The sequence below is a fragment of the Hypanus sabinus genome, chromosome 1 (genome assembly GCF_030144855.1).
Source record: "Hypanus sabinus isolate sHypSab1 chromosome 1, sHypSab1.hap1, whole genome shotgun sequence".
Taxonomy (NCBI): Eukaryota; Metazoa; Chordata; class Chondrichthyes; order Myliobatiformes; family Dasyatidae; genus Hypanus; species Hypanus sabinus.
In genome coordinates this window covers 138770869-138797465 of record NC_082706.1, presented here as the reverse complement: position 1 = coordinate 138797465, position 26597 = coordinate 138770869, and the positions used below count along the sequence as shown (strand labels likewise).

Sequence of the window (26597 nt, the reverse complement as noted above, 5' to 3'; positions counted from 1 at the left end):
TGAACTAAAAAACAGAACAGAGTGCAGTAAAAGTACTTTACGTAATTACGTCATCACATCAGATCAGCTTCTTAAAGTGAACCCCAGCTGAATGTTGGTGGTGAAGAATTATGTTCATTCCACCAATTACAATTCCCTACATCGCTTCCTCCACCCATTCATTGCATATCCCCACCATATTCCATGTGAAAATGTTGCTCTTCAGGTTCTCTTTAAATATTTCCCTTCTTACTTTAAACCCATTGATGCACCATCAATAACTCTCGGAGACTGGAAGTGAACGATAGGCTTTTATTAGCTGCAAAAAGGAGCACGACATCTCGGAGACTTAGGGAGAAGCAATGCCCCAATCGCCTTTATACTGGGGTCTGAGGGAGGAGTCACAGGAGCAGTCAGCAGAGGGGCGTGTCCAGACAGGTATACATAGTTTACCACACCCATGTAGTTGAACTATCTTTACCATCTCCTCTGGACACTTGTTTCATCTGCCCACCCACCCTGTGGAGAAAGCTGCCCCTCGGGTCCTGTTTTGTTTTCTGTCTCACCTTAAACCAAATGCTCTCTCGTTTTAGACTCCCCTACCTTGGGAAAAAGACTGTGACCATCCACCTTGTCAATTCTCCTCATGATTTTATAAACCTGTATGAGGTCGCCTCTCAGCCTGCTGCATCCTAGGGGAAACAGTCCCAGCCCATCCAGTCTCTCTTTATTACTTGAGCCCTTGTGTCCCAGTGACATCCTTGTGAACCTTTTCAGGCCTTTCCTAATTCTCCGGCTTCTGCTTAAGCTCTTATCTCAAATCAAATGATCAAAGCAAGGATATCAATTCTAAACAACCCTCCACACTTCTCACAGTTAAGCCCAGGGTTCTGCTGATTGGGCCCTAGCGTAAGGAATTGGAAGCATATAACAGGAATCTTCCATTTATTAGGCCTTCCTTCCTGACTGCTACTTTTATTTTTACCTGTCACTTTCCACTGGTGCTTACATCGACTTTAGCAAACTCTTTTACAAGGCTAGGCTGCTACAGAAGGTTGCACTACATGCGAAATAGGGTGAGATAGTCTATTTGATACAAAATTGGTAGGAGATGTGGAATTGGAAGGTCAATTTTCATGATGAAGGATCCTGATTATGTCACAACTGTGGACTCGGCTGTGCAGCAGATTCAGCAATTCGCTCATGAATATGCACGTGTCAGATAATTATTATTTCACTATAGCTGTATTTAACACCCTTTCTCGTTTTAGCTCTTGTTGAGACTTGAGCTAAGCACAGCAATGCTATGCTGCCTGCTTGCATTCAGTATTGCCTGAGAATAGTGGACTAACAAGTCAACCAACGCTGAGGACTAGCGAGATTCATTATATATTTAAATATTCCTTTCAGCCGCGGTGTTGGCATCTAGTTTTCCATTTGAGGGTTTTAGTTAACAGCCCTGTTTGGCCAAACATTTATTGTTCTCTTTTTTCCCTTAAAATACCATTCGCATTAAAGTCTGTGAACTATTGACCTGGTTTAGCATCTCTCCCCCTCTCTCCCCCTCTCTCCCCCTCTCTCCCCCTCTCTCCCCCTCTCTCCCCCTCTCTCCCCCTCTCTCCCCCTCTCTCCCCCTCTCTCCCCCTCTCTCTCTCATCCCTCTCCCTCATCCCTCTCCCTCATCCCTCTCCCTCATCCCTCTCCCTCATCCCTCTCCCTCTCATCCCTCTCCCTCTCATCCCTCTCCCTCTCATCCCTCTCCCTCTCATCCCTCTCCCTCTCATCCCTCTCCCTCTCATCCCTCTCCCTCTCATCCCTCTCCCTCTCATCCCTCTCCCTCTCTCCCTCTCTCCCTCCCCCTCTCTCCCCCTCCCTCCCCCTCCCTCCCCCTCCCTCCCCCTCCCTCCCCCTCCCTCCCCCTCCCTCTCCCTCCCTCTGCCTCCCCCTCCCTCCCCCCTCCCTCCCCCTCTCTCCCCTTCTCTCCCCCTCTCTCCCCCTCTCTCCCCCTCTCTCCCCTTCTCTCCCCTTCTCTCCCCCTCTCTCCCCCTCTCTCCCCCTCTCTCCCCCTCTCTCCCCCTCTCTCCCCCTCTCTCCCCCTCTCTCCCCCTCTCTCCCCCTCTCTCCCCCTCTCTCCCCTTCTCTCCCCTTCTCTCCCCCTCCCTCCCCCTCCCTCCCCCTCCCTCCCCCTCCCTCCCCCTCCCTCCCCCTCCCTCCCCTTCTCTCCCCTTCTCTCCCCCTCTCTCCCCCTCTCTCCCCCTCTCTCCCCTTCTCTCCCCTTCTCTCCCCCTCTCTCCCCCTCTCTCCCCCTCTCTCCCCCTCTCTCCCCCTCTCTCCCCCTCTCTCCCCCTCTCTCCCCCTCTCTCCTCCCCCTCTCTCTCTTGCTCTCTCTTCTCCCCCCCCCCACACACACGAGCCATATTCAAACGAACTGAAAGATGAAGCATCTTGGCCCAAAACATTGACTGTTTATTCATTTCCATTGAAGCTGCCTGGCCTGCTGATTTTGTGTGTGTTGCTTTGGATTCCAACATCAGCAGATTTTCCCATGTTTGTCAATTTTCATATTGGAGGCCAATGACAAGTGGGATCATACTGGCACCTTCATTGCTCATCACATAAACTGAATTCAAAGAGAAAGTAGGTGGCCTGGTGAGTAAATTTGCAGCTGACACCAAAAGTGGTGTTGTAGTGTGCAGTGAAGAAATATGTTGAAAGTGAGAGCAGGATCTCGATCAAACAGGGAAGTGGGCAAGGCCCACCCCATGCCCCTGCCCCCCCCACTATCTTAACTGCGTTTAACTTCCATAAGTTATTATGTGTTCTGTTTTATGTTCTCTGTTATTTCGTGTCTCATTTGATGGGATGTTTTACATGTACAGAGCTGAATGACAATAAACTTTCTAAAAATTATTTTTTATTAGTTTTTACAATGAAAAAAGCAATAAACAAAGGTATCAAATGTACAGTTCATAACAGTTAAAAAAAAATCACCCATGGTAGAAACATATACAGTTAGTTACCACCCCACCCTCCCATTGCCCGACTCCAAGCCAACCTTACAATATATAGGAAAGTTAAACAGAACTTTTATCTCCACAGAGCTGTATTTATAAAAAGAAGGTATATTACCTACAACCTGGACTATAATATGTTTACACATCAAAAACCGTAAAACGTAACTGAAAGATGCTGGAAGTAAGGCATTTATATGCAGAAGAAAAAAAAGGGATGGCCCTTTAACCTAAGTGGGAATTATGAAAATACTCAAGAAGAGGTCCCCACAGCCTTGGGAACTTTATGTCTGAACTAAGGAGTGAATAATGAATCTTTTCAAGGTCTAAACAGAACATAATATCTCTAAGCCATTGATCTTGAGTGGGCGGGGCAGCATCTCTCCACATAAGAAGGACAGCATGTCTGGCCAAAAGAGAGGCAAAAGACAGTGCACGACATTTAGTCAGACTCAGATGCGTGTCAACCTCTCCTGAGGAGCCGAAAAGAGCAATCAGAGATTAGGTTCCAAATAGTAATTAAGTAAATGGGATAAAGTTAGAAAGACATCTCTCCAGTATTTCTCCAAGTCAGGACAAGTCCAATTCATATGAATAAGGGAAGCCTCACCCCCTTTACACTTGTCGCAACAGGGACTAATGTCTGGATAGGTATGTAATAATTTAGTTTTAGACATATGAGCCCTGTGTACAACCTTAAACTGTAACAGGCGATGGTGAGCACATAAAGAAGTTGAATTAACTGACTTGAGAATTGAATCCAAACATCATCGGACAAAGGAAAATTTAAATCTTGCTCCCAGACAGTTTTAATTTTGTCAAGGCAGGGCTCGCCTCAAAGTCGCTAACTTATCTCGAATAGTAGATATTAAACCTTTACACAATGGATTGACGTGAAGAAACAAGTCAACAACATTTTTATCAAGTACCTCAGGGAAGTTTGATATTAAAGGGTTGATAAAGTGTCTAATTTGGAGATATCTAAAGAAGTGAGTGTTGGGTAGGTTGAACTTTACAGACAGTTGTTTGTAAAGTTTTTTACAAAAGTTTTTTACATCTTTACAAAAGATGCAAAATGATTGTTTTAAAAGCAAGATCTTAAAAGTACATAATGCCCTTTCTGTGCCAGACTTGAAATGGTAAATCGTACATGGAAGCTGAAAGAGATTATTTTGTAAAATAGGACTAGAGAGAGAGAAAAACTGTGAAGACCTTTGTACTTTCTAAACAGAGCCCATTTTCTCAAAGTGTGCCTGATAACAGGATTAATAATTGGTTTGGGCGGATGGCAAGGAAGCGCAGATCCAATAAGTGCGGAGATAGAGAAATTCTTATTAGAGTTCAACTCCATTGCCACTCATATTGGGCAGTCAGACTGATTATAAAAGTAACACCAAAAAATAAGACAGTGTATGTTGGCTGCCCAGTAATATAAGCGGAAATTGGGCAAGGCCATACCACCTATCCTTTTAGGTTTTTGAAGGTGAGCTTCATTTAATCAGAGATGTTTGCTGTAAAGCTTCAGAAATAAAAATTGGTAAAGATTGAAATAAGTAAAAAAATTTAGGAAGGATATACATTTTAATGACATTAATTCGACCCATTAGGAACATGGACAGGGGTGACCACTGTACTAGACTCTGTTTTATATGATTTAAGAGATTAGTAAAATTTTCTCCAAAAAGATGCTTATAGTTCCTTGTTACTGTAATGCCAAGGTAAGTAAATTGATATTCACTACTTTGAAAGGGAGGTTGTGAAACTCTAACATTTGTGCTTCTCTGTTTATTGGAAAGAGTTCACTCTTATGTAAATTAAGTTTGTATGCGGGAAACTGGCTAAATTTGTTAAGGAGTGAAAACATTGGATGTAGGGAGGTAGTCGGATTTGATATAAAAAGTGAAAGGTCATCAGCATAAAAAGAGACATTGTGCTCAACATCCCCCCTCCAAATGCCCATCAGATCAGCACAGCCACGAAATGCAATTGCCAATGGCTCTATGGACAGATCAAAAAGTAAGGGACTTAAAGGGCACACTTGCCGGGTGCCACGTTTAAGATTGAAAGGTTGGGATTGCTGATAGTTAGTCAAAACAGGGGCAGTGGGATGGGAGTATAACAATTTAATCCACATAATAAAACATTGTCCAAGATCAAATTTTTCTAAAACCACAAAGGGATAGTCCCATTCCACATGATTAAACGCTTTCTCTGCGTCTAAAGAAATGACACATTCAGGAATCCCAGCTGAAGGAGAGTATAACATATTAAATAGATGCTGTATATTGAAAAAAGAGAGACAATTTTTAATAAAACCAGTCTGGTCTTCAGAAACAATTAAAGTTAGAATGTTCTCCAATCTATGGGTCAAAACTTTACCCAAAATTTTAACATTAACATTTAGCAAAGAGATCAGCCTGTACGAAGAACATTCTGTTGGATCTTTGCCTCTTTTCGCTAAAAGAAAGATAAATGATGCTGGCAACTTACCTTGTTTAAATGAGTCAGATAAAACCAAGGTTAGTTGAAGTGAAAGCAATGAGGAAAATGATTTATAGAATTCTACAGAGAACCCATCAGGTCCAGGAGATTTACCAGTCTGCTGTATAGAAATGGCTGAGGATATTTCCTCTAGTGAAATTAGCTCATTCAGTTTTGCTTTGAGATCGAATGACAATAAACTTGACCTGACTTGACTTGACTTAAACCAGACTGGTCTTGCACAGTGAATTGCAGGACCCTGGGAAGTGTTACTCAACAGCAAGGCCAAGGGATACAAGTACATAGTTCAATGAAAGAGATGACATAAGTAGACAGAGTGGTGTAAGAGATTGCAGATGCTGGAGATCTGGAGTAACACACACAAATGATGGACAGCAAGTCAGCAAGTCAGGCAGCTTTTAAGGAGGGGAATAAACAGTCGATGTTTCAGGCCAAGCCCCTTCATCAAGAGTGGTCAAGAAGGCCTGCCTTCATCAGCTGAGACACTGAGTTGGGACTTCATACTATTTCGGCATTCAATACTGTGATCCCTTCCAAGCCGATTGCCAAAATTCGCCAGCTTGGTATCAGCTTATCCTTCTGCAATTAGACCTTGGACTTTCTGACTAACAGACCCCAATCTGTTAAATTAGACAACCTCTCCTCCTCCATTCTCATCCTGAATACTGGCGTGCCTCAAGGCTGTGTGCAGAGCCCTCTTCTGTACTCCCTTTTCACCTATGATTGCATTCCTGTACACGGTTCTAACTCCATAATCAAGTTCGCAGACGACACCACGGTGGTAGGCCTGATCAGAGGAGTGATGAGATGGTCTACAGGGATGAGGTCCAGCACCTGGCCGTGTGGTGTGCTGATAACAACCTAGCCCTTAACACCCAGAAGACCAAGGAGATCATTGTGGGCTTCAAGTATGCTAGGAGCCACACTCATGTCCCAATCTACATCAACAGAGCTTCAAATTCCTTAGTGTCCACCTTTCCAATGATCTCACCTGGTCCTTGAACTCCTCCATCCTGATCAAAAAGACACAACAGTGCCTTTATTTCCTGTGGAGCATCAAGAAAAATCACCTCTCTCCCAGGATACCTCTGTACCACTGAGAGCATACCCACCATCTGCATCTCAGTGTGAGTAGTTCTGCTTTTCCAGCTGTAGGAAGGTGTGATTAAGCCAGAGAGGGTGCAGCAAAGATTCACAGGACTATTGCTGGATTGCAAAGCTTGAGCTATGAGAGATTGCATAGGCTGGTACTGTTTTCCTCAGTGTAGAGGAGGTTAGGAGGGGTCATAGTTGAGATATACAGTATAAAATTACGATGGGGATAGATAGAATAGACGGGGAGGGGAATTTTTCCCTGGATCAGTGGTAGATAAAATAAGAAGACTTGATGTTAGGATAAAGGAACATTTGTAGTTAACTGAAAACTTCTGTACTGGAATTTGAAGTATCCAACCAGTACAAGTGTGATGTCACAAAACAATACCCGAGGTAGTTACGCAAATTCACACCTGAAAGTAGCTGGAAGGAGAAGTGCAATCTTCATTTATTCGTGTTTTCTTCCTGAAAAGCTGCCAAAGTTCTTGCTGAAGTCAACATCTCAGAGTCTAAAGTCCGAAAGCACAAGAAGACAAATGCACATCAGAAGAACGTTGTTTGCCAGACATCGGACAGAATGGTTTCCTGCTTTCTCTCCCTGTCCTTCTGCTGTTTTGCAGTTTCAGCTATCCCACTTGATTTGGTAAGTTAATGATTCAATGTCAATGGCTTTATGCTTATAGGGAGCAGCTTATAACCACTAACTGTTAGCTGCTTTGCAAAGTTTGCACAAGTCTTATAATCCAGCAACAAAGTGCGTCCTGCACCCGAGTGACTGACGTTGGAGTGGGCTTGCTTCTGGTTAAAAGAAGAGGCAGCTTGAATGGTTTCCCTTTGCTGCAGTAGGTAAGCTTCACTCCAATGGGATGTTTAGAGGAGGTTAGATACAATACTGAGGTAAGGCAGATTGATTAACATGTTGGAGGAATAATAACGCAACCTTTCTTACATAAAGCTCCTCCTCCTCCTTAAGTATATAAGTTTACGGTTTCACTGTCACATCAGTATTTTGCATTATTACTTTTTAATGCTCGTTTTGGATTCTTCTTCGTACCTCACTGCTTACATTTTGTATTTTTAAGTATATTTTCTGACAGAACAAGCTTGCAACAATAAACTCCTTATGGATAAATAAAGTTTTATCTTATCTTATATGCATGCAGAGATGCAATAGACAGCCCATTTTAGTGCCAATTAATCAAAGTGCTGATAGTGTTGTAAACCTTCAAAAGTCACTGTTTTGCTGTTTGTTTCAAGAATCAAATGGCTGAAGGGAATTAGCTGTTCTTGAACCTGATGCAACACACACAAAATGCTGGAGGGTGCATTTTGAAACATGTTACAGAGAATCAGCCACACAGCACAGAAACAGGACCTTCTCCCCACCAATCCACACTGAACAGCTAACAACCATTTACACAAATCCCATTATTATTCTCCCCATACTCCCATCAACCACCCCCTCCCACAGTCTATCACTCACCCACACACCGAGGGGGGGGGGCGGGGTGGAACTTAAAGCAGCCAATTAATCACCAACCCATGAATCTTTGGATACTTGTGGAGATCTGAGCCCACTTGATCACAGGGCAAACTGGCAGCCTCCACATAGACATCAGCTGAGGTCAGGATTGAACTCGGGCCTCCAGCACGGCGAGAAAGTGGCTCTGCCTGCTGTGACACTGTGCCACCTTTGGGTGTTAATATCAAGGTTGAGGGACATTCCCAGCAAACCTGAATATTCTAGCAGGAATAGGAAGTCCGATCCAACATGATGTCAGGACCGAAAGAAATGGAAAGCTCCCTAAAGTCGGAGAGTTCATTGTTAAGTCTGGAAGGCTGTAATCAAAGTCAAAGTCGAGTTTATTCTAATAAGCACAAGGACATGACTGCACAGGTGCAGGAAAAAACTTACCTGCAGCAGCATCACAGGCACGTAACATCAGATAAGCAGCATTCATTAGAAAACCATATTATTTATAATGTAAGTACATGAAAGCTTTCCTTGACTGCATAAGACTGACTCCGGTCCCGCCAAAGCCGCGAGATTGAGATGGCTCTCCCCGCCTCCTGAACTCCGACTTGTGTGGACGCTGTGCAATACGCTACCCTGTTACAACTCAGTGTGTGAACTAACAGACAGCACACTGCATATGATCAAAGTAATTATATTTATGAATCTCAAAAGAAAGAGAAAAACCAAAAAGGGCCGATTAAAATTAAACAGTCAAATAAATGTGCACCAGTTGGAGCTCAATTCACCGATCCTCAGTCAATCTCACCGCCTGGCTCCATTGAATCACAATCTCCCCACCAGGTCGTGGTAATGGTAACAAATCACAGCATGTTGCTGTGCAGAGAGACTTGGGATGTACAAAAGAGCTGGATGAACTCAGCAGGTCGGGCAACATCCGTTGAAAGAAGCAGTCAATGTTTTGGGTCCAGACCCTTCATTAGGACTTCGCCTCGACTCCAAACGTTAACTGCTTCTTTCAACGGATGTTGCCCAACCTGCTGAGTTCATCCAGCTTTTTTGTACATCTTGATTTGACCACAGCATCTGCAGTGTACTTTGTGTTTACAGAGTGCCTATGCATGAATCACAAAAGGTTGGTTTACAGGTGCAGCAGGCTATCAAGAAGGCAAATGGAATGTTGGCCATTGCTAGAGGGATTGAATTCAAGAGCAGGGAGGTTATGATGCAACTACACAGGGTACTGGTGAAGCCACATCTGGAGTATTGCATGCTGTTCTGGTCTCCTTACTTGTGGGAGGATATACTGGCTTTGGAGACAATGCAAAGGAGGTTCACCAGGTTGATTCCGGAGATGAGAGTGGTAGACTATGAGGAGAGATTGAGTCACCTGGGACTGTACTCACTGGAATTCAGAAGAATGAGAGGAGATCTTATAGAAACATATAAAATTATATAAGGGATAGATAAGATAGAGGCAGGAAAGTTGTTTCCATTGATAGGTGAGACTAGAACTAGAGGACATAGCCTCAAGAATTGGGGGAGTAGATTTAGGACGGAGATGAGGAGGAACTGCTTTTCCCAGAGAGTGATGAATCTGTGGAATTCTCTGCCCAATGGAGCAGTGGAGGCTACCTCAGTAAATATATTTAAGACAAGCTTGGATAGATTTTTGCATAGTAGGAGAATTAAGGGCTATGGGGAAAAGGCAGGTAGGTGGAGATGAGACCATGGCCACATCAGCCGTGATCTTATTGAATGGCGGAGCAAGGTTCGACAGGATGGATGGCCTACTCCTGCTCCTATTTCTCATGTTCTTGTGCTCTTATCCTAAGAACAGTTCCCTCCAATGTTTTCTCTCTTCATCTCCCCCTGAACAAAGGACCCAGCTCACATTCCAAAGCACCCGTTATCTACCATAATCCAAATGCTGCTTCAGAAAGACCATTATATTACCGGTGAAGCCTTTCCCAGAGTGTTACATACAATTTTGTACAAGAGAAATACAATAAAAGCAAAAATGGTCAATTTTAGTGCAAAGTTGGCACCAAAGTCTTTACATTCTTAGAAGTTCAAGGAGGCTCATTATTCACCGAACACTCTAGCAAACCCTCACAGATGTACTGCTGAAATTAATCTCTCTGGTGCATCATGGTCTGGTATGGAAATTTGAATGTGCAGGAACATAACAAACTGCAGAGGATAATGGACTCAGCCCAATACACCCTGTGAAACATCCTTCCCCACCAGCGGTATATTCTACAGGAAGCAGTGACTAAAGAAGGCATCTTTCATCATCAAAATTTGCCGCCATCCAGTCCATCCCAACATCTCACAGCTACCATTGGGCAGCAGATACAGAAGACTGAGGTCCCATGCCATCAGGTTCAAAAACAGCTTCAACCACTCAGTTCTTGAACCAACTATCACAATCCTAATCATAGTTCAGCATAGCAGCACAGTGACCACTTTTAAGACCATAAGATATATTGGTCCAGTGAGTCTGCTCCACCATTTCATTATGGCTGATCCATTTCCCTCTCAGCCCCAATCTCCTGCCTTTTCCCTGCATCCCTGCATGCCCTGACTAATCATGAATCCATCAACCTCTACCTAAAAATACCCAATGACTTGACCTCCGCAGCTGCTTGCGATAATAAATTCTACAGATTCACCACTCTCTGTTCCTTTTCAACTCTGTTCTAAGCAGACATCCCATATTCTGAGGTTGGGTCCTCTGGTCTTAGATTCTCCCACCATAGGAACCATCCTCTCCACATCCACTCTATCAAGGCCTTTTAACATTCGATTGGTTTCAATGAGATCTTCCCTCATTTTTCTTAATTCTAGTGATTATAGGTCCAGAGCCATCAATCAGACCTCATATGGTAACCCTTTCATTCCCAGAATCATTCTCTTGGACCTCCTCTGAAACCTTACCACTGTTAATATGTCCTTTCTAGGATTAGGGCCCAAAACTGCTCACAATACGCCAAGTGAGGCCTCACCAGTGCTTTACGTCGTTATCTCTTTGCTTTATATTCAAGTTCTCTCAAAATGAATGCTAATATTGCATTTGCCTTCCTCACCACCAACTCAGCCTGCAAATTAAACTTCAGGGAATCCTTCATGAGGACTGCCAAGTCCCTTTGCACCTCCGATTTTTGAATTTTCTCTCCATTTAGAAATAGTCTACACTTTTATTTCTTGTACCAAAGGACATGGCCAAATACTTTCTGACACTATACTCCATCTGCCTCTTCTTTGCCCATTCTTCTAATCTGTCTAAATCCTCCTTTAGCCTCTCTGATCTCAAAAATACCTGTTCCTCCACCTATCTTCGCATCATCCTCAAACATTGCCACAAACCAATCAATTATACAATACAAATCATTGCCGTATAACATTAAAAAAGCAGCCCAAACACAGACCCCTTTGGAACACCATTAGTCACAGGCAGCCATCCAGAAATGGCTCTCTTTATTCCCATTCTTTGCCTCCTGCCAATCAGCTGATGTTTTATCCATGCTAGTATCATTCCATAAAAACATAAGATATAGGAGCAGGATTAGAGCATATGGCCCAAGGAAACAGCTCCACCATTTCATCATGGCTGATTCAATTTTCCTCAGCCCCAGTCTCCTGCCTCTGCCCCATCCCTTCATGCTCTGGCCAATCAATCAAGTGGCCAATCAACCTCTGCCTTAAATATACACAAAGGCTTAGCCTCCACAGATACCTGTGGCAAAGTATTCCACAGACTCATCCCTCTCTGGCCAAGGGAATTCCTCCTTATCTCCATTCTATAATGATGCCCCTCTATTCTCAGGCTGCTTCCTCCAATCATAGATTCTCCCACCATAGGAATCATCCTCTCCACATACACTCTAATGAGGCCTTTCACCATTCAATAGGTTTCAATTAAGTCTCTCCTCATTCCTCTGAATTCGAGTGAGTACAAAGCCAAGAGCCATCAAATGCTCTTCATATGGAAAGCCATCCAATCATGGAATCTTTTTCATAAACCTACTTTCAACCCTCTCCAGCTTCAGCACATCCTTTCTAAGATGAGGGGCCCAAATGGCTCACAATACTCCAAGTGAGGCCTCACCATTGCTTCATAAAGTCTCCACATTACATCCTTGCTTTTATATTTTAGTCCTTCTTCAATGAATACTAACATCGCATTTGCCTTCCTCACCACCCAGCTCAGCCTGCAAATTAACCGTTAGGGAATCCTATTCAAGGTCTCCAAAGTCCATTTGTGCCTCAGTGTTTTGTATTTTCTCTCCATTAAGAAAATAGTCTATCCTTTCATTTTTTCCACTAAATGCACGACCATACACTTCCCAACACAGTACTCCATCTGCTATTTATTTGCCCATTCTTCTAATCTGTCTAAATCCTCCTGTATCCTCTCTACTTCCTCAAAATGACCTGTTGCTCCAACTATTTTCATATTGTCTGCAAACTTTATATAAATTCCATTGTCCAAATCATTTGTCAGAATTAGAATCAGAATCAGTCTTATTATCACCGGCCTGTGTTGTGAAATTTGTTAATTTAGCAGCAGCAGTTCAATGCAATACATAATATAAAAGAAAAATAAATAAATAAATCACTTACAGTATATGTATATTGAATCGATTAAAAATCATGCAAAAAACAGAAATAATATACATTCATAAAGTGAGGTAGTGTTCAAGGGTTCAATGTCCATTTAGGAATCGGATGGCAGAGGGGAAGAAGCTGTTCCTGATTCACTGAGTGTGTGCCTTCAAGCTTCTGTACCTCCTACCTGATGGTAATAGTGAGAAAAGGGCATGCCCTGGGTCCTGGAAGTCCTCAATAATGGATGCTGCCTTTCTGAGACATCGCCTATTGAAGTACTTTAGGTACTTAGTAGGCTGGTATCCAAGATGGAGCCAACTAAATTTACAACCCTCTGCAGCTTCTTTCGGTCCTGTGCAATAGCTTTTCCTCCCCCAATACCAGACAGTGATACAGCCTATTAACATAAAACTTTAAAAGAGCTGGTCCCAAAACGGACCCTGTGGAACACCACTAGTCACCAGCAGCCAACCAGAAAAGCTCTCTTTATTTCGACTCTTTGCCGCCTGCCAATCAGCCACTGCTTTATCTGTGCTAGAATCTGTCCTGCAATGCCATGGGCTCGTAGCTTGTTAAGCAGCTTCATGTATGGCACCTTGTTAAATGCCATCTGAAAATTCAAGAACACAACGTTAACAGATTCTCCTTTGTCTATCCAGCTTGTTATTTCTTCAAAGAATTGCAGCAGGTTTTTCAGACAAGGTTTTCTCTTGAGGAACTCATTCTGACTACGGCCTACTTTATCATGAGCCTCCAAGTACCCTGAGACCTCATCCTTAATAATTCACTCCAACATCTTCCCAACCATTGAGGTCAGATTAATTGGCTTACAGTTTCCTTTCTTCTGCCTCTCTCCCTTCTTGAAAAGTGGAATAACATTTGCAATTTTCCAGTCTATAGAAACATTTCAGAATCTAGTGATTCTCAGAAGATCATTAGCAATGCCTCCACAATCTCTTCAGCCACCTCTTTCAGAACCCTGGGGTGTACACCATCTGGTCCAGGTGACTCCTCCACCTTCATATCTTTCAGTTTCCCAAGAACTTCCTCTCTAATAATGGTAACTTCATGACCCTTCACACCTGGAACTGCCACCACACTGCTAGTGTCTTCCACAGTGAAAACAGATGTAAAATACTTATTCTATTCATCTGCTATTCCACGTCCCCCATTACTACCCCTCCAGCATCGTTTTCTAATGGTCCAGTATCCACTCTTCCCTCTCATTTACACTTCACGTATCTGAAGAAACTCCCAGGATCCTCTTTGATATTATTGGCTAGCTTTTGGATTCCATCTTTACCATCATAATGACTATTTTAGTTACCTTCTGGTGGGTTTTAGAAGCTCCTCTAACTCTGCACTAATTTTTGCTCTATTATATGCCCTCCCTTTGGCTTTTATGTTGGCTTTGACCTCTCTTGTTAGCCGTGGTTGTGTCACCCTGCCTTTAGAATACTTCTTCCTCTTTGGGATGTATGTGACCTATGCCTACTGAATTGCCTTCCAGAAACTGCAGCTATTGCTGCTCTGCTGTCATTCCTGCCAGTGTTGTTTTCCAATCAATTAGACCGTAAGATATAGGAGCAGAAATAGGCCATTTGGTCTATCAAGGACATGACCCACCCAGCCAACACAATTTTTGTCCCTCTTCCCTCCGGGAGAAGGTTCAGGAGCATGAAGATATGTACGGCCAGATTTGGGAACAGCTTCTTTCCAACTGTGCTAAGACTGCTGAACGGATCCTGACCCGGATCTGGGCCGTACCTTCCAAATATCTGGACCTGACTTGCACTACCTTACTTTCCCTTTTCTATTTTCTAATTATGATTTATAATTTAAATTTTTATTATATTTACTTTGATTTGTACTTCAGGAAGCGTGAAGCGCAGAATCAAATATCACTGTGATGATTGTACGCTCTAGTATCAATTGTTTGGTGACAATAAAGTAAAGTAACATTCAAAAGGTTTCAATGAGATCCCCCACCCCATTCTTCTAAATTCCAGTGAGTACAGACCCAGAGTTATCAAACATTCCTTGTATGATGACCCTTTCATTCCCGGAATCACCCTTGTGAACTGCCTCTGGACCCTCTCCAATGCCAGCACATCTTCTCTTAGATGAGGAGTCCAAAACTGTTCACAGTACTCAAGGTGAGACCTTACCAGTGCCTTATAAAGCCTCAGCATCCCATCCCTGCTCTTGTATTCTAGACCTGGCAATTCCGGCCAACTCCTCTCTTGTACCTCTGTAATTCCCTTTATTTCATTTTAATAATGATACATCTGACTTTAGCTTCTCCTTCTCAAATTTCAGAGTGAATTTGATCATATTATGATCATTTTCCCCTAAGGGTTCATTTACCTAAAGCTCTCTAATCAATTCCAGACCATTGCACAACAGCCAATCCAGAATAGCTGATCTCCTCATGGGCTCAACCATGAGCGGCTCTAAAAAGCCATCTCGTAAGCACTTTAGAAACTCCCCCTCCTGGAATCCAGCACCAACTCGATTTTCTGAAGCTACCTGCATATTGAAATCCCCCATGTCTATTGGAACATTGCCCTTTTGGCATACATTTTCTATCTCCCATTGTAATTTGTAGACCACGTCCTTACTATTGTTTGGGGATCTATAGACAACTCCCATCAAAGTCTTTTCACCCTTGCATTTCCTCAGCTCTATCTACAATGATTCAGTTCCTTCCAACACTATGTCACCTCTTTCTAAAGATTTGATTTCATATTTTACCAACAAAGCAATGGCCCTCCCTCTGCCTTCCTGCCCGTCCTTTCGATACAATGTGTGCTCTTGGACATTAAGTTCCCATCTATAATCTTCTTTCATCTATGATTCGGTGATGCCTACAACATCATACATGTCTATCTGTAATACTATGGGCTCTTAACTTATTAAGCAGCCTCATGTGTGGCACCTTGTGAAAGGTCTTCAGAAAATCCAAAATCCACCAATTCTCCTTTCTCTATCCTGCTTATTATTTTTTCAAAGAATTCCAACAGATATATTAGGCAAGATTTTCCCTTGGGAAACCATGCTGACTATGGCCTATATTATCATGTGCTTCCAAGTACCCCAAAACTACATCCTTAATAATCGACTCCAACATCTTTCCAACTACTGAGATCAGTCTAACTGGGCTGTAATTCCCTTTCTTCTGCCTCTGTCCCTTCCTGAAGATTGGAGTAACATTTGCAATTTTTCATTCTGTGAAACCATGCCAAAATCAATTGATTCTTGAGAGATCATTACTCATGCCTCCACAATCTCTTCAGCCACCTCTTTCAGAACACTAGGGTGTAGAGCATATGGTCCAGGTGACTTAACTACATTCAGACCTTCCAGTTTCCCAAGAACCTCCTCTCTAGTAATGGTGACTTTGCACATTTCTGCCCCTGACACTCACAAATTTTGGCATACTGTGTCTTCCACAGTGAAGACCGATACAAAATACTTATTCAGTTCTTCCCCCGTTTCCTTGTTCCCCCATTACTAGCTCTCCACCATCATTTTGCAGCAGTCCAATATCTACCCTCACCTTATGTATCAGAAGAAACTTTTGATCTCCTCCTTAAAATTATTGAATGGCTTGCCTTCATATGCCATCTTTTCCTTCTTTATGACATTATTAGTTACCTTTTGTTGGTTTTTAAAAACTTCCCAAGCCTCTAACAGCCATTAATTTTTGCTTTATTGTATGCCCTCTCTTTGGTTTTTATGTCGGCTTTGACTTTTCTTGTCAGCCAGGATTGTGCCACCCTGCCTGTAGAGTACTTGTTTTTTGGGATGTTTATATCCTGTGCCTTCTGAATTACTGCCAGAAATTCCAGCCATTGCTGTTCTGTCATCATTCCTGCCAGTGTTCCCTTTCAATCAACTTTGGCCAGCTCTTCTCTTATGCCTCCATAATCCTCTGTACTCCACTGATACTGTTCATCTGACTTTAACTGCTCCAGTTTCATCACTGAACACTACAAAAAACTATTATTTTGATCTAATTGTTTTTTGTTATGAAAGTTGAGTACAATTTCTGTTAAGTTTTGCGATTCCCTTGAGAATTTTGTGTGTCTGATGCCATGTGCCAGTAATTCTTGTAGCAGTAAGTTTTCCATTGCTAACTATGCATACGTATCTTTGTGCATGTGTCAATGTGACTTGGACTTTGACTTTGAGAAAGCAGAGTTAATCTGTCCTTTTGAACTTCTGAAGGGCTTTGGTGTTTCTTGGGAGGAATATCCAAGACTGAGGCCCAGTGATGAAGAAGGGGCAGTGATACTGCTCCACGATGGTGAGGGAATTGGAGGGGAATCTGAAGAGAGTGGTGTTCACTAGTGCCTCTTGGCCTTGTCTGTCTTAGTGGTGGTGGCTGCAGGTACAGGTGATGCTGTTGGAGAAACCAGAGCAAGTAATGGCAGTGCATTTTGAATGGTTGCTCGGATGAATTTATTGTCCATGGATAATTATTTAAGTCAGCTGCTCCACACCCTGAGTTTAGAATAGTGAGAAGTATCTTATTTTATCTCATTTTTACAGGGTTTAACAGGATTGAACATAATATTAGGCATCATGAGTGGCACAGATGTTGTGTGCCAGAAGGCCTGTTTCTGTGCTGTACTGTTCTGTGAAGATGTAAAGAAGTTGTTTCCACAGGAAAATGCATTGAGGAAAAGGACACACAAAGCCTGGCTTATCACTAACAGCAATGAGACGGTCTACAGAGGGGAAGTGGAAGTGATTGAGGCCTGGTGCAAGGCAAATAACCTCCTCCTTAATGTCAACAAGACAGAAGAGATATTTATTGACTTAAGAACTCACAGTACTCACACACACCTATACACTGGCAGCAAGGCAGTGGAAACTGCATGCATTTTCAAACTCCTGGGAATGCACATCACACACAACTTCTCATGGTTCCAGAAAACATCCTACACAGTCAAGAAAACTCACCAATGCCCCTATCTTTTGAGGACGCTGAGGAGAACTGGAGTTTGCATTTCTATACTCATGTCATTGCACAGATGTGCAGTAGAAAGCATCCTAACAGGCAGCATCACAGCTTGGTATGGAAACTGCACTGCCATGGACAGGAAGGCTCTGCAGTGGGTAAGCAAAATTGCACAACGCATCACAGGCACCAGCTTACCCGTCAGCAAGGTAATATATATAGAAAGGTGCCAGAAAAGGGCCATAACATCATGAAGGATCCCACACACCCTGCTCGTGGACTGTTTGTCTCACTCCCATCAGGGAGGAGGCTACGTAGCATTCTCTCTGGCTATGCATCCCATAGGATGATGATGGTTCCTTTCAGTCAGTTAGCGGGGTTTGATATGTGCATCCTGGAGTGGCTGTACAGGCCGATCCTTGACAGGCAAGCAGGACGCAGAAGCTCTGTTGTGGTGCTTCCTGTGCCTTTCGTTTGTTGCCTCTATGAGCTTGTTCTCAGCAGCGTCCACACCTTTCCTGATGGCGTCCCTCCACTGTGAGCAACCTTGAGCCAGATCCTCCCATGTTGATGGGGCAATCTCAGCTTTCCTGAGGCTCCTGTGCAGAATATGCTTGTACGGTAGTTGCTGGCCTCCTTGTTTTCAGATACCTCTGGACAGTTGGCCGTACAAGATGTCCTTGGGCAGTCTTCGGTCAGGCATTCTGACAACATGTCCTGCCCAGCGCAGTTGGGCTGACATCACCAAGGTTGAAACTGCTTCCGTTCCGGCTCGAGAGAGGACCTCGGTATTGGAGACCTTGTCTCTCCAGGTGATCTTCATCAGAGAACGTAGGTGACATTGCTGTAGTTGGTCAAGCTGGCGTAAGTGACTCTGATATGGGCACCATGTCTCACACCCGTATAGCAAGGCTGATATGACAACGGCCCTGTATACCTTGCACTTGGTGGCCAACCTGATGTTCTGTGACCAAACTCGATCTTTCAGCTGACCAAAGACAAAGCAGACTTTTCTGGTTCTTGGCTCAATCTCTACATCCAGAGAAGCTGAGGATGTTATGCTGCCCAGGTAGCAAAACTTGTTGACAGCATTGAGACGAGTGTCATCAATGAGGATTAACACTAAGAGCACCAGACTCAAAAGAAGTTACATTAACACCAGATAAAATTATAATAATAAATGTACAATCATTTATCCTTCTCAAGTTGAAATCTTGATTTGTGCTGTGGGTAATGTGATTTGAAAACCTCATTTTATTAGGCTGGTAATATTTCTATTTGTCTTTAATCTCCATCTTTTCATTTGTTTTCAATAGGCAACATCACAAGAGACAGGTGAGTTTTATTTTCCTCTTTTGTTAAACATCGCAGAATACTTTATATAAAAGTGCAAAAGGTTTCAGAAGTCTACAACAATGGGCTGTCTCCATAAATACTTCAACTTATCCCTTGGACACACCAAAACAACTGACTGCAAACTTACTCAATCCATATGTGTAAACTATCCCCCATTCTCAAGTGCCTTCTCCAAAATTGATAGAATGCTGGCCACCACTGAGTCATAGCACATCTGTCGACACTGAATAACTGGACCCTCTTCAGGAAGTGCAGTTGGTTTTGTACCTTCTTGTGCAGAGCCCCTGTATATTTACAATAAGTCCAGTTTATTGTCCAGGCGATTTCCCAAGTATTGTAGCCCCAGATGACTTCCATATCCATTCCGTTGATGGAAATGGGAATGCAGGGTGTTCTCACCTTCCTGAAGTCTACCACCAACTCCTTTGTCTTAGTGATGTTGAGCTGGAGGTGATTCAGCGCAAGCCACTCAACAAAGTCGTCCACCACTCTTCTGTACTCAGCCTCGTGACCCCAGCTGATACAGCCCACAACTGCTGAGTCATCTGAAAACTTCTGCGGGCGGTGGGGCAGGACTCCAAATTGTGTCTGGAATCCGAGATGTAGATGGTGAAGAGGAAGGGGGACAGGACAGACCCCTGAGGGGCTCCTGTGCTGCTAACCCTCTTGTATTGGATAATCAACCCGAGGAGAAGCATACCAGCTGCCAGTTTCTGCCTCTCATAATCCAGGCAGCAGAACACCCCTCAGCCTCCAGCATTCAATCGACCACATTGCATCAATATGGATCAGCATCCTTTAAAAACCTTTTCCTTGGATGAAGCAATTAATAAAGATTTAATTAGCAGGTTCATTCAGATGCTTGTTTCCAGATTCACCTTGGAATGCCTCTAAGTACAAACGGCAAGTATAACTTGAAGAGAAAGCTTAAAGTTTCCGTATTAAATCCATCCAGCAATGTAAAGAAGAATGAACATCAATGCTTCAGGTAGTCACATTCTGGAAGGTGGCTCAGTAAAAACGTTCCAACGGGAATTGGATAAAGACTTGGAGCAAATGATTCAGAGTTGGGGGAAATGGAGACAGCAGACGCTCAAATCCAGAACCAAAAGTAAAGTGCTGGAGGAACTCAGTGAGTCCGGCAGTAAATGTGGAGTGAAATGGACATTCAATGTTTCAGGTCAAGGCTCTTCATATAAGCCGAAAGGCTAGAGCGGAGTTAGCCTCAATTAAGCAGTGAGAGGAAGGGGGCCGAGAAAGTGCTGGCAAGTGATGGGTTGATCCAGGTGAGAAGGGATGATTGGCAGATGGGGGAGGGAAGAGTGGGAACAGCAGCGGCATCTGGAGGGTATCCCCTCTTTCAAAGCAGTAGCACAGAGGGTCAAAAATGGCTTTCTGTGCTGAATACTCTCAGCATTGAAAAAGATGACTGAAGTAAACTCCTTTTGGCCTCTCATTTAGAAGAGGATGTCGACGCTGGAATGGATCAAGACATATTCAACATAAATGAAGGTAACTTTACACCATTTATAAACGTGTGATGTGGACATTGTCAATATTTACTTTCAGTAGGGTTAAGACAATGGGAGTGTGTTGTGTCAAACTTGGCTGCAATGTGACAACACCAATTCCACCAATTCAAAATATGCTTGGGACACCCTGTCGCAGGGGTGAAGGTTGCAATCCTCTTTCTGGCTGGTTGAACTCCTTGCCCCCTGCTGTGTAGGGCTCCTCTCCCCCTCTTCGAAAGGCCTAGATGGAGTGAATATGGAGAGGATGTTTCCGATATTGGGAGAGTCCAAGCCTCAGAGTAGACGGACATCCATTTAGAACAGTGATGAAGAAGAATTTCTTTAACCATATGGTGGTGAATCTATGGAATGATTTGCCACAGGTGACAGAGCAGGCCAAGTCATTGGGCATATTTAAAGTAGAGGTTATTAAGTCAAAGATTATGGGAAGAAGGTCGGAGAATGGTGTTGAGAATGAAAATAAAAGAGCCGTGATCAAATGGCAGAGCAGGCTCGTCGGGCTGAATGGCCTAATTCTGCTCCTTTGTTTCATGGCCCTATAGTCTTAATACTTGCCTAATACACTGTGGTCTTCTGCTAATCTGACCTAGATAGCTGTGCCCCTCCACTGCGCTTTCTATCTGCAGTGGGCTGTGACTGATTTCAGGCAAGTAATTCATGATTACAAACAAATGCTGGCTTCACTGCTGGCTCAGTTTCTCTGCTGCCTGGATCCATTTTGGTGTAGCCTGCTGTGATGGAAGTATCTTCAATTTTCTATGTTTTGCCTAATTTTAGATAGAACTCTCAGAACATGTAATGCAGAACTGGTTCATCTCCCCTTCCTGTGTTTATCATACACTTGTCATCACTACTTTCCTCAATGGCTTGATGTGGTAGCAACCTGCACATTTTAATCACTGATTGGATGCAGCTTCTGTTGGACACATCAGTGACCACCCTGTGTGTTTATGGCTCCCAGGTAAAGAGCACCACACACATGCGGGAGCATCTCCTCTGCCATGGAGTCATCCAATATGGAAACAGGGCCATTCTGAACATCCTGTACAAGCATCTTTGCTCTAAAGTAGTGGTCACCAACCTTTTTAAGTCCAAGACCCCCTACCTCAGCCTTAGTGAAAGGCAAGATCTACCTACTAAATTGTTTAGAGAAGAAAATAGTTCAGATTGTACTTCCAACTTGAGGCCTTTTATTTGGGCTAATTGTATTTGAATTACATAAAATGCTTTGGTCAAACTTTCAAATTAATTCAGCCAAGAAAACACTGTAACAAGCATTCCAAACAGGCCATAGCTGTCTTTCTTTAAGAATATTACAATATTTCATACCTTTAATTCTAAGTTTCATTATTTAATTTTATTTTAACACAAAAAATAAATGAATAAAAATTGACTTGCACTCAGTGTGATGACTGTGGCTGAATACTTTCTGCTAGTTCCCTGAAATTTGGCTCATAACGACAGCCAGCCAGTCTGAGACAGTCTGTGAGGTGTCTGTCAGTAATACAGCTCCTGTTCTTAGATTTAATAATTTTCATCTGTGAAAATACAATTTCACACGGGTAAGTTGACCCGGAGTAGGATCTGAGCTTTAGTGCACATGTGGTGAGATGAGGAAACTTCTCCCTGCTGACAAGTCCCCAAAGTCACAATCTCTTTAAGCTTGATGTCATTTTGCAAATCAATTGTTTCCATTTCAATATCACTTGGCACAATAAATACTTGCTGGAATTTGGCTGCTATCTGTTCTACATTGATCGGTAGAAATGGGTTTGAAATAAATGCAGCAATATCTTTCATGACATTTTACTCCACAAAACGCTGATCGAACTCTATTGCCAGTTTGTCTAGGGGAGCACAATACTGCTCAGGGCGAAAAGCATGTTTTTCCTTGATGGCCTGTAACATTTTCTTTAAATTGGAAAAGTGTGGGAAATCCCAACATTGAGCTTGGCCTTAAGTGCATTTACTGGGCTTATCATGGGGGGCAGGTGTCAGTCTTTTCCCATGAGCTCGTCGTTAAGTGCGTTTAATTTTGCATCAAAAGGTTTACCAGGCATAATGTATTTGTAGTACCTTCTACTTGGCAAAAGGACCACTTGACGACTTCATGCCCAAAGGAACTACTTTCTCTGGGATGGCAAAACCAATATTTAACATACAGATGTTTTCACTGAACCACGGTGCATGGCTGATGCACCATCAATAACTCTGAGACGTGGGTGAAGGAAGGCTTTTATTGGCTGGAAGAAAGCACAGGTAGCAAGTGACCATCACACGACGTCCTGGAGACTGAGGAAGGGTCTGTGGCTCCAATTGCCTTTATACCGGGGTCTGTGGGAGGAGCCACAGGAGCAGTCAGCTGGGGGGGGCGGGGTGCGTGTCCAGACAGGTATATGTAGTTCACCACAATAGCAGAGGGGCACCGGGCAGAAAGAAAGGAAGGAAAACCCTGCAACCCCAGAAAAAACCTCTCTTTACAAACAGCTTTCCGTAGAGGTAGTATTGCTATGTTATCATTACCCTGATTAGTATTACTTACTTTTATAATGCTCACTTTGCAACAGTATTTGTGTATTTATTTTTCATTTTTTTTGGGATTTACTGGGAAAGTCTCAAAGATCAACCAGTCCATCACAATCGACTCGTTGGCGACCACTACTCTAAAGCCCTTTGTGAGATTCTCATTCCCTCTTTGAAACAAACTGTCTCAGTCTATTCACTTTTTATTGCTGGATATGACCTCTCCATCCAGGTACCATCGTCTTCTCCACCTTCTCCCACGTCTTTGGAATGTGGAACTGGAATAGGTGTAATATTGACACATGTACAATGGAAAGCTTGTCTTGCATACAGATCAGAACATTATGCAGTGTATTGAGATAGAATAAGGTAAAACAATAACAGAATGCAGAATAAAGTGTAACAACTTCTGAGAAAGTGCAGTGCAGGAAGACAATAAGATGGAAGATCATAACCAGGTAGATTGTGAGGTCAAGAGCCGATCTTTTTGCCCTAAGGAACCATTCAATTGTGCTATAACAGCAGGCTAGAAGCTGTCCTTGAGTGTGCTGGTTCATGCTTTCAGGCTTTTGTATCTTCAGCCCAGTGGGACGGGGGAGAAGAGAGAATGTCTGGGGTGGATGGGGAGTTTGATAATGCTGGCTGCTTTACTGAGACAGCGAGAAGTATAAACTGATGGATAGTGTGTGTTTATTCTCTGCAGAACTTGGACTAGATCTCATAGAAGGAGATATCATGCATGATATGGTAAGCTCACGACATTTTTTCTGGCATGTTGAGGAAAGCAGGATGTTTACATAAACTTACCCCATGTATTGCTGTGAGGATGACTGATTTTTTTGCATTACCTTTAAAATCAGACCACCGACAGAAGTGCAATTACTGATGAAAAATACAGGTGGCCAAAGATGATTCCATACTATCTGGAAGATAGCTTAGGTGGGTAATAACACTGAATGTAATCCAATTATTATGGTACTTTAACCCAGATTGCAATTAAGTGCTTTCATTTTGCATTTCTAATTTATAAATTCATTTTATCAACTAACTATAGATGGATTTTAGCCAAGTATTATATCTAGGCTACACATTTTCAGCTTGACTTTTTGCTTAGATTATGTGATAGTTGTTCCATGAAGCATTTTTGGTTAATTACAGAATTCTAAACTTCATACTTTTCACCTGACTGAGATTATTAACCAGGTCACTGTTCTTAATGGACCGTGATGATCCAATTGTATAATTCAGTGAATTTCAACTGCACCACCTGGCCTTTGTCTAGTGAATCCTGTATGTAAGATCAGAGAATTAACGAACACAGAAGTTCATACGATTTAGGAGCAAAGTAGACCATTTGACCCGGCAAGTCAAGTTATGCCATTCAATTATAGGTAATTTTATTTCTTTTCATCCCCATTTTCCCACCTTTTCCCTATAACTTCTAAACCCCCTTACCAATCAAGGACCTATCGGTCTCTGTATTAAATACGCCCAATGACTTGACTACCACAGCTCTCTGTAGTTCTGTAGATTACCATTCTCTGGCTAAAGAAATTCCTTATTATCTCAGTTTTACATGGACATTTTTTATTCTGTGGCTGTTCCTTTGGATTCCAGATTTTCCTACTAATGGAAACGTTTTCTCCACATCACACTCTTCAGGTCTTTCAATATCTGTTAATAACTCATCCGGGTGATTGATAAGTTCGTGGCCTAAGGTAGAAGGAGGTGAGCTATTAACTTCAAACTTTCTGCATCATCACTCAAAGAGTTGAACTGCATGTGCATGCAATGAGAGCTGTACAACTCATCTCCTTCTACCTTAGGCTACAAACTTATCAATCACCCCTGCTGTGGACACTTTCTGGAGGTCCAAGATCCATATGCTCCACGACCGCTGGACTAAGTGTGTAAATGTAGGAGAGGACAATGCTGAAAAATAAATGTGCTAGGTTTTCTAAAATTGACACCATCTACCTTAGGCCATGAACTTATCAATCACCCCTCATATTAGAGTCAAAAAGTATAGCACAGAAACAGGCTCTTCAGCCCATCAAGTCCATGCCAAAACATTTAAACAGCCCAGTTCCATCAACGTGCACCAGCGCCATAATCCTCCGTATCCCTGCCATCCATGTATTTATTCAAACTTTTCTTAAATGTTAAAATTGAGTTCAAATGCACCACTTACACTGACAGCTCATTCCACACTCTCACAAACCTCTGAATGAAGAAATTTCCCTTCATGTTTCCCTTAAATTTTTCACGCTTAACCCATGAGCTTTAATTGTGGTCCCAGCCAACCTCAGTAGAAAAAGCCAGTTTGCATTTAGCCTACAGGATCTATACTCTTCATAATTTTGTATACCTCCATCAAATCTCCCCTTGGTCTTCTGCATTCAAAGGAATTAAGTGCTAGCCTATAGCCTTTCCTTATAGCTCAAGTTCTCCAGACCCGGCAACATCCTTGTAAATATTTTCTGTACTCTTTCAATCTTATTTAGATCTTTCCTGTAGTTAGGTGACCAAAACTGCAGACAATATTCTGAATTAGACCTTACTATCACCTTACACAACTTCAGCAAAACATCCCATCTCCTGTACCCAATACTTTGATTTATTAAGCCAATATGCCAAAAGCTTTCTTTATGACCCAATCTACCTGTGAGAATACTTTCAATGAATTATGGACCTATATTCCCAGATCCCTTTGTTCTACCACACTCCTCACTGTGTAAGACCTACCCTGGTTGGTCTACCAATGTGTAACACTTCGTATTTGTCTGCATTAAGTTCAATCTGCCATTTTTGAGTCAATTTTTCCAGCTCGTCTGGATCTTGCTACATGTTCTGATAGTCTTCCTCACTGTTTATTACACCCCCAGTCTTGGTGTCATCTGCAAATATGCTCAGCCAGTTATTCAGATCATTGATATCCAGATCACAAAACCAATATCTAATCCAATTTACTACCTCATCTTGCATGCCAAGAAACTGAACCTTCTTGATCAACCTCTCATGTGGGACCTTGTCAAATGCCTTGCTGAAGTCCATGAAGACCACACCCACTGCCTTGTCTTATTCTCCTTCTTGGTAAATTCCTCAAAAAACTCCGTAAGATTGATTAGACATGACTTACTACACACAAAGACCAAATACTTATATACCCAGTCCCTTCAAATACCTTCCAGTAACTTTTCCACTACTTATGTCAGGCTCAATGGCCTATAATTTCCCGGTTTATCTTTCAAGCCCTTCTTAAACAGTGGAACATATCTTCCAATCCTACGGTATCTCACCTGTTGCTAAGAATGATTTAAATATCTCTGCAAGGGCCCAAGAAAATTCTGCACTTGCCTCCCACAGGGTCCAAGGGAGCACCTCATCAGGCCCTGGGGATTTATTCACCCTAATTTGTCTCAACACAGCAAACACTTCCTCTTATGTAATCTGTATAGGATCCAGGAAGTTCCTGCTACTTTGCCTCACTTCTATAGACTCTGTGCCTGTCTCCCAGGTAAATACACATGCAAAAGATGTATTTAAAT

General features: G+C 42.7%; 1 protein-coding gene across 2 annotated transcripts in view; it reads left to right on the top strand.

Annotated features, from left to right (window-relative positions):
• mep1ba (meprin A subunit beta a) overlaps positions 1–26597 on the top strand; it is a 75862-nt gene that overhangs the window by 3337 nt on the left and 45928 nt on the right. The window contains exons 2-6 of one of the 2 annotated variants that reach the window (XM_059977096.1): positions 7061–7230; positions 18955–18973; positions 20456–20506; positions 23753–23796; positions 23910–23988. In XM_059977096.1, coding sequence (XP_059833079.1) covers positions 7061–7230; positions 18955–18973; positions 20456–20506; positions 23753–23796; positions 23910–23988 — 363 coding nt within the window. Of the gene's footprint in view, positions 1–7060; positions 7231–7336; positions 7434–18954; positions 18974–20455; positions 20507–23752; positions 23797–23909; positions 23989–26597 lie in introns of those variants that run through there. The other variant, XM_059977107.1, reaches the window with a different exon arrangement.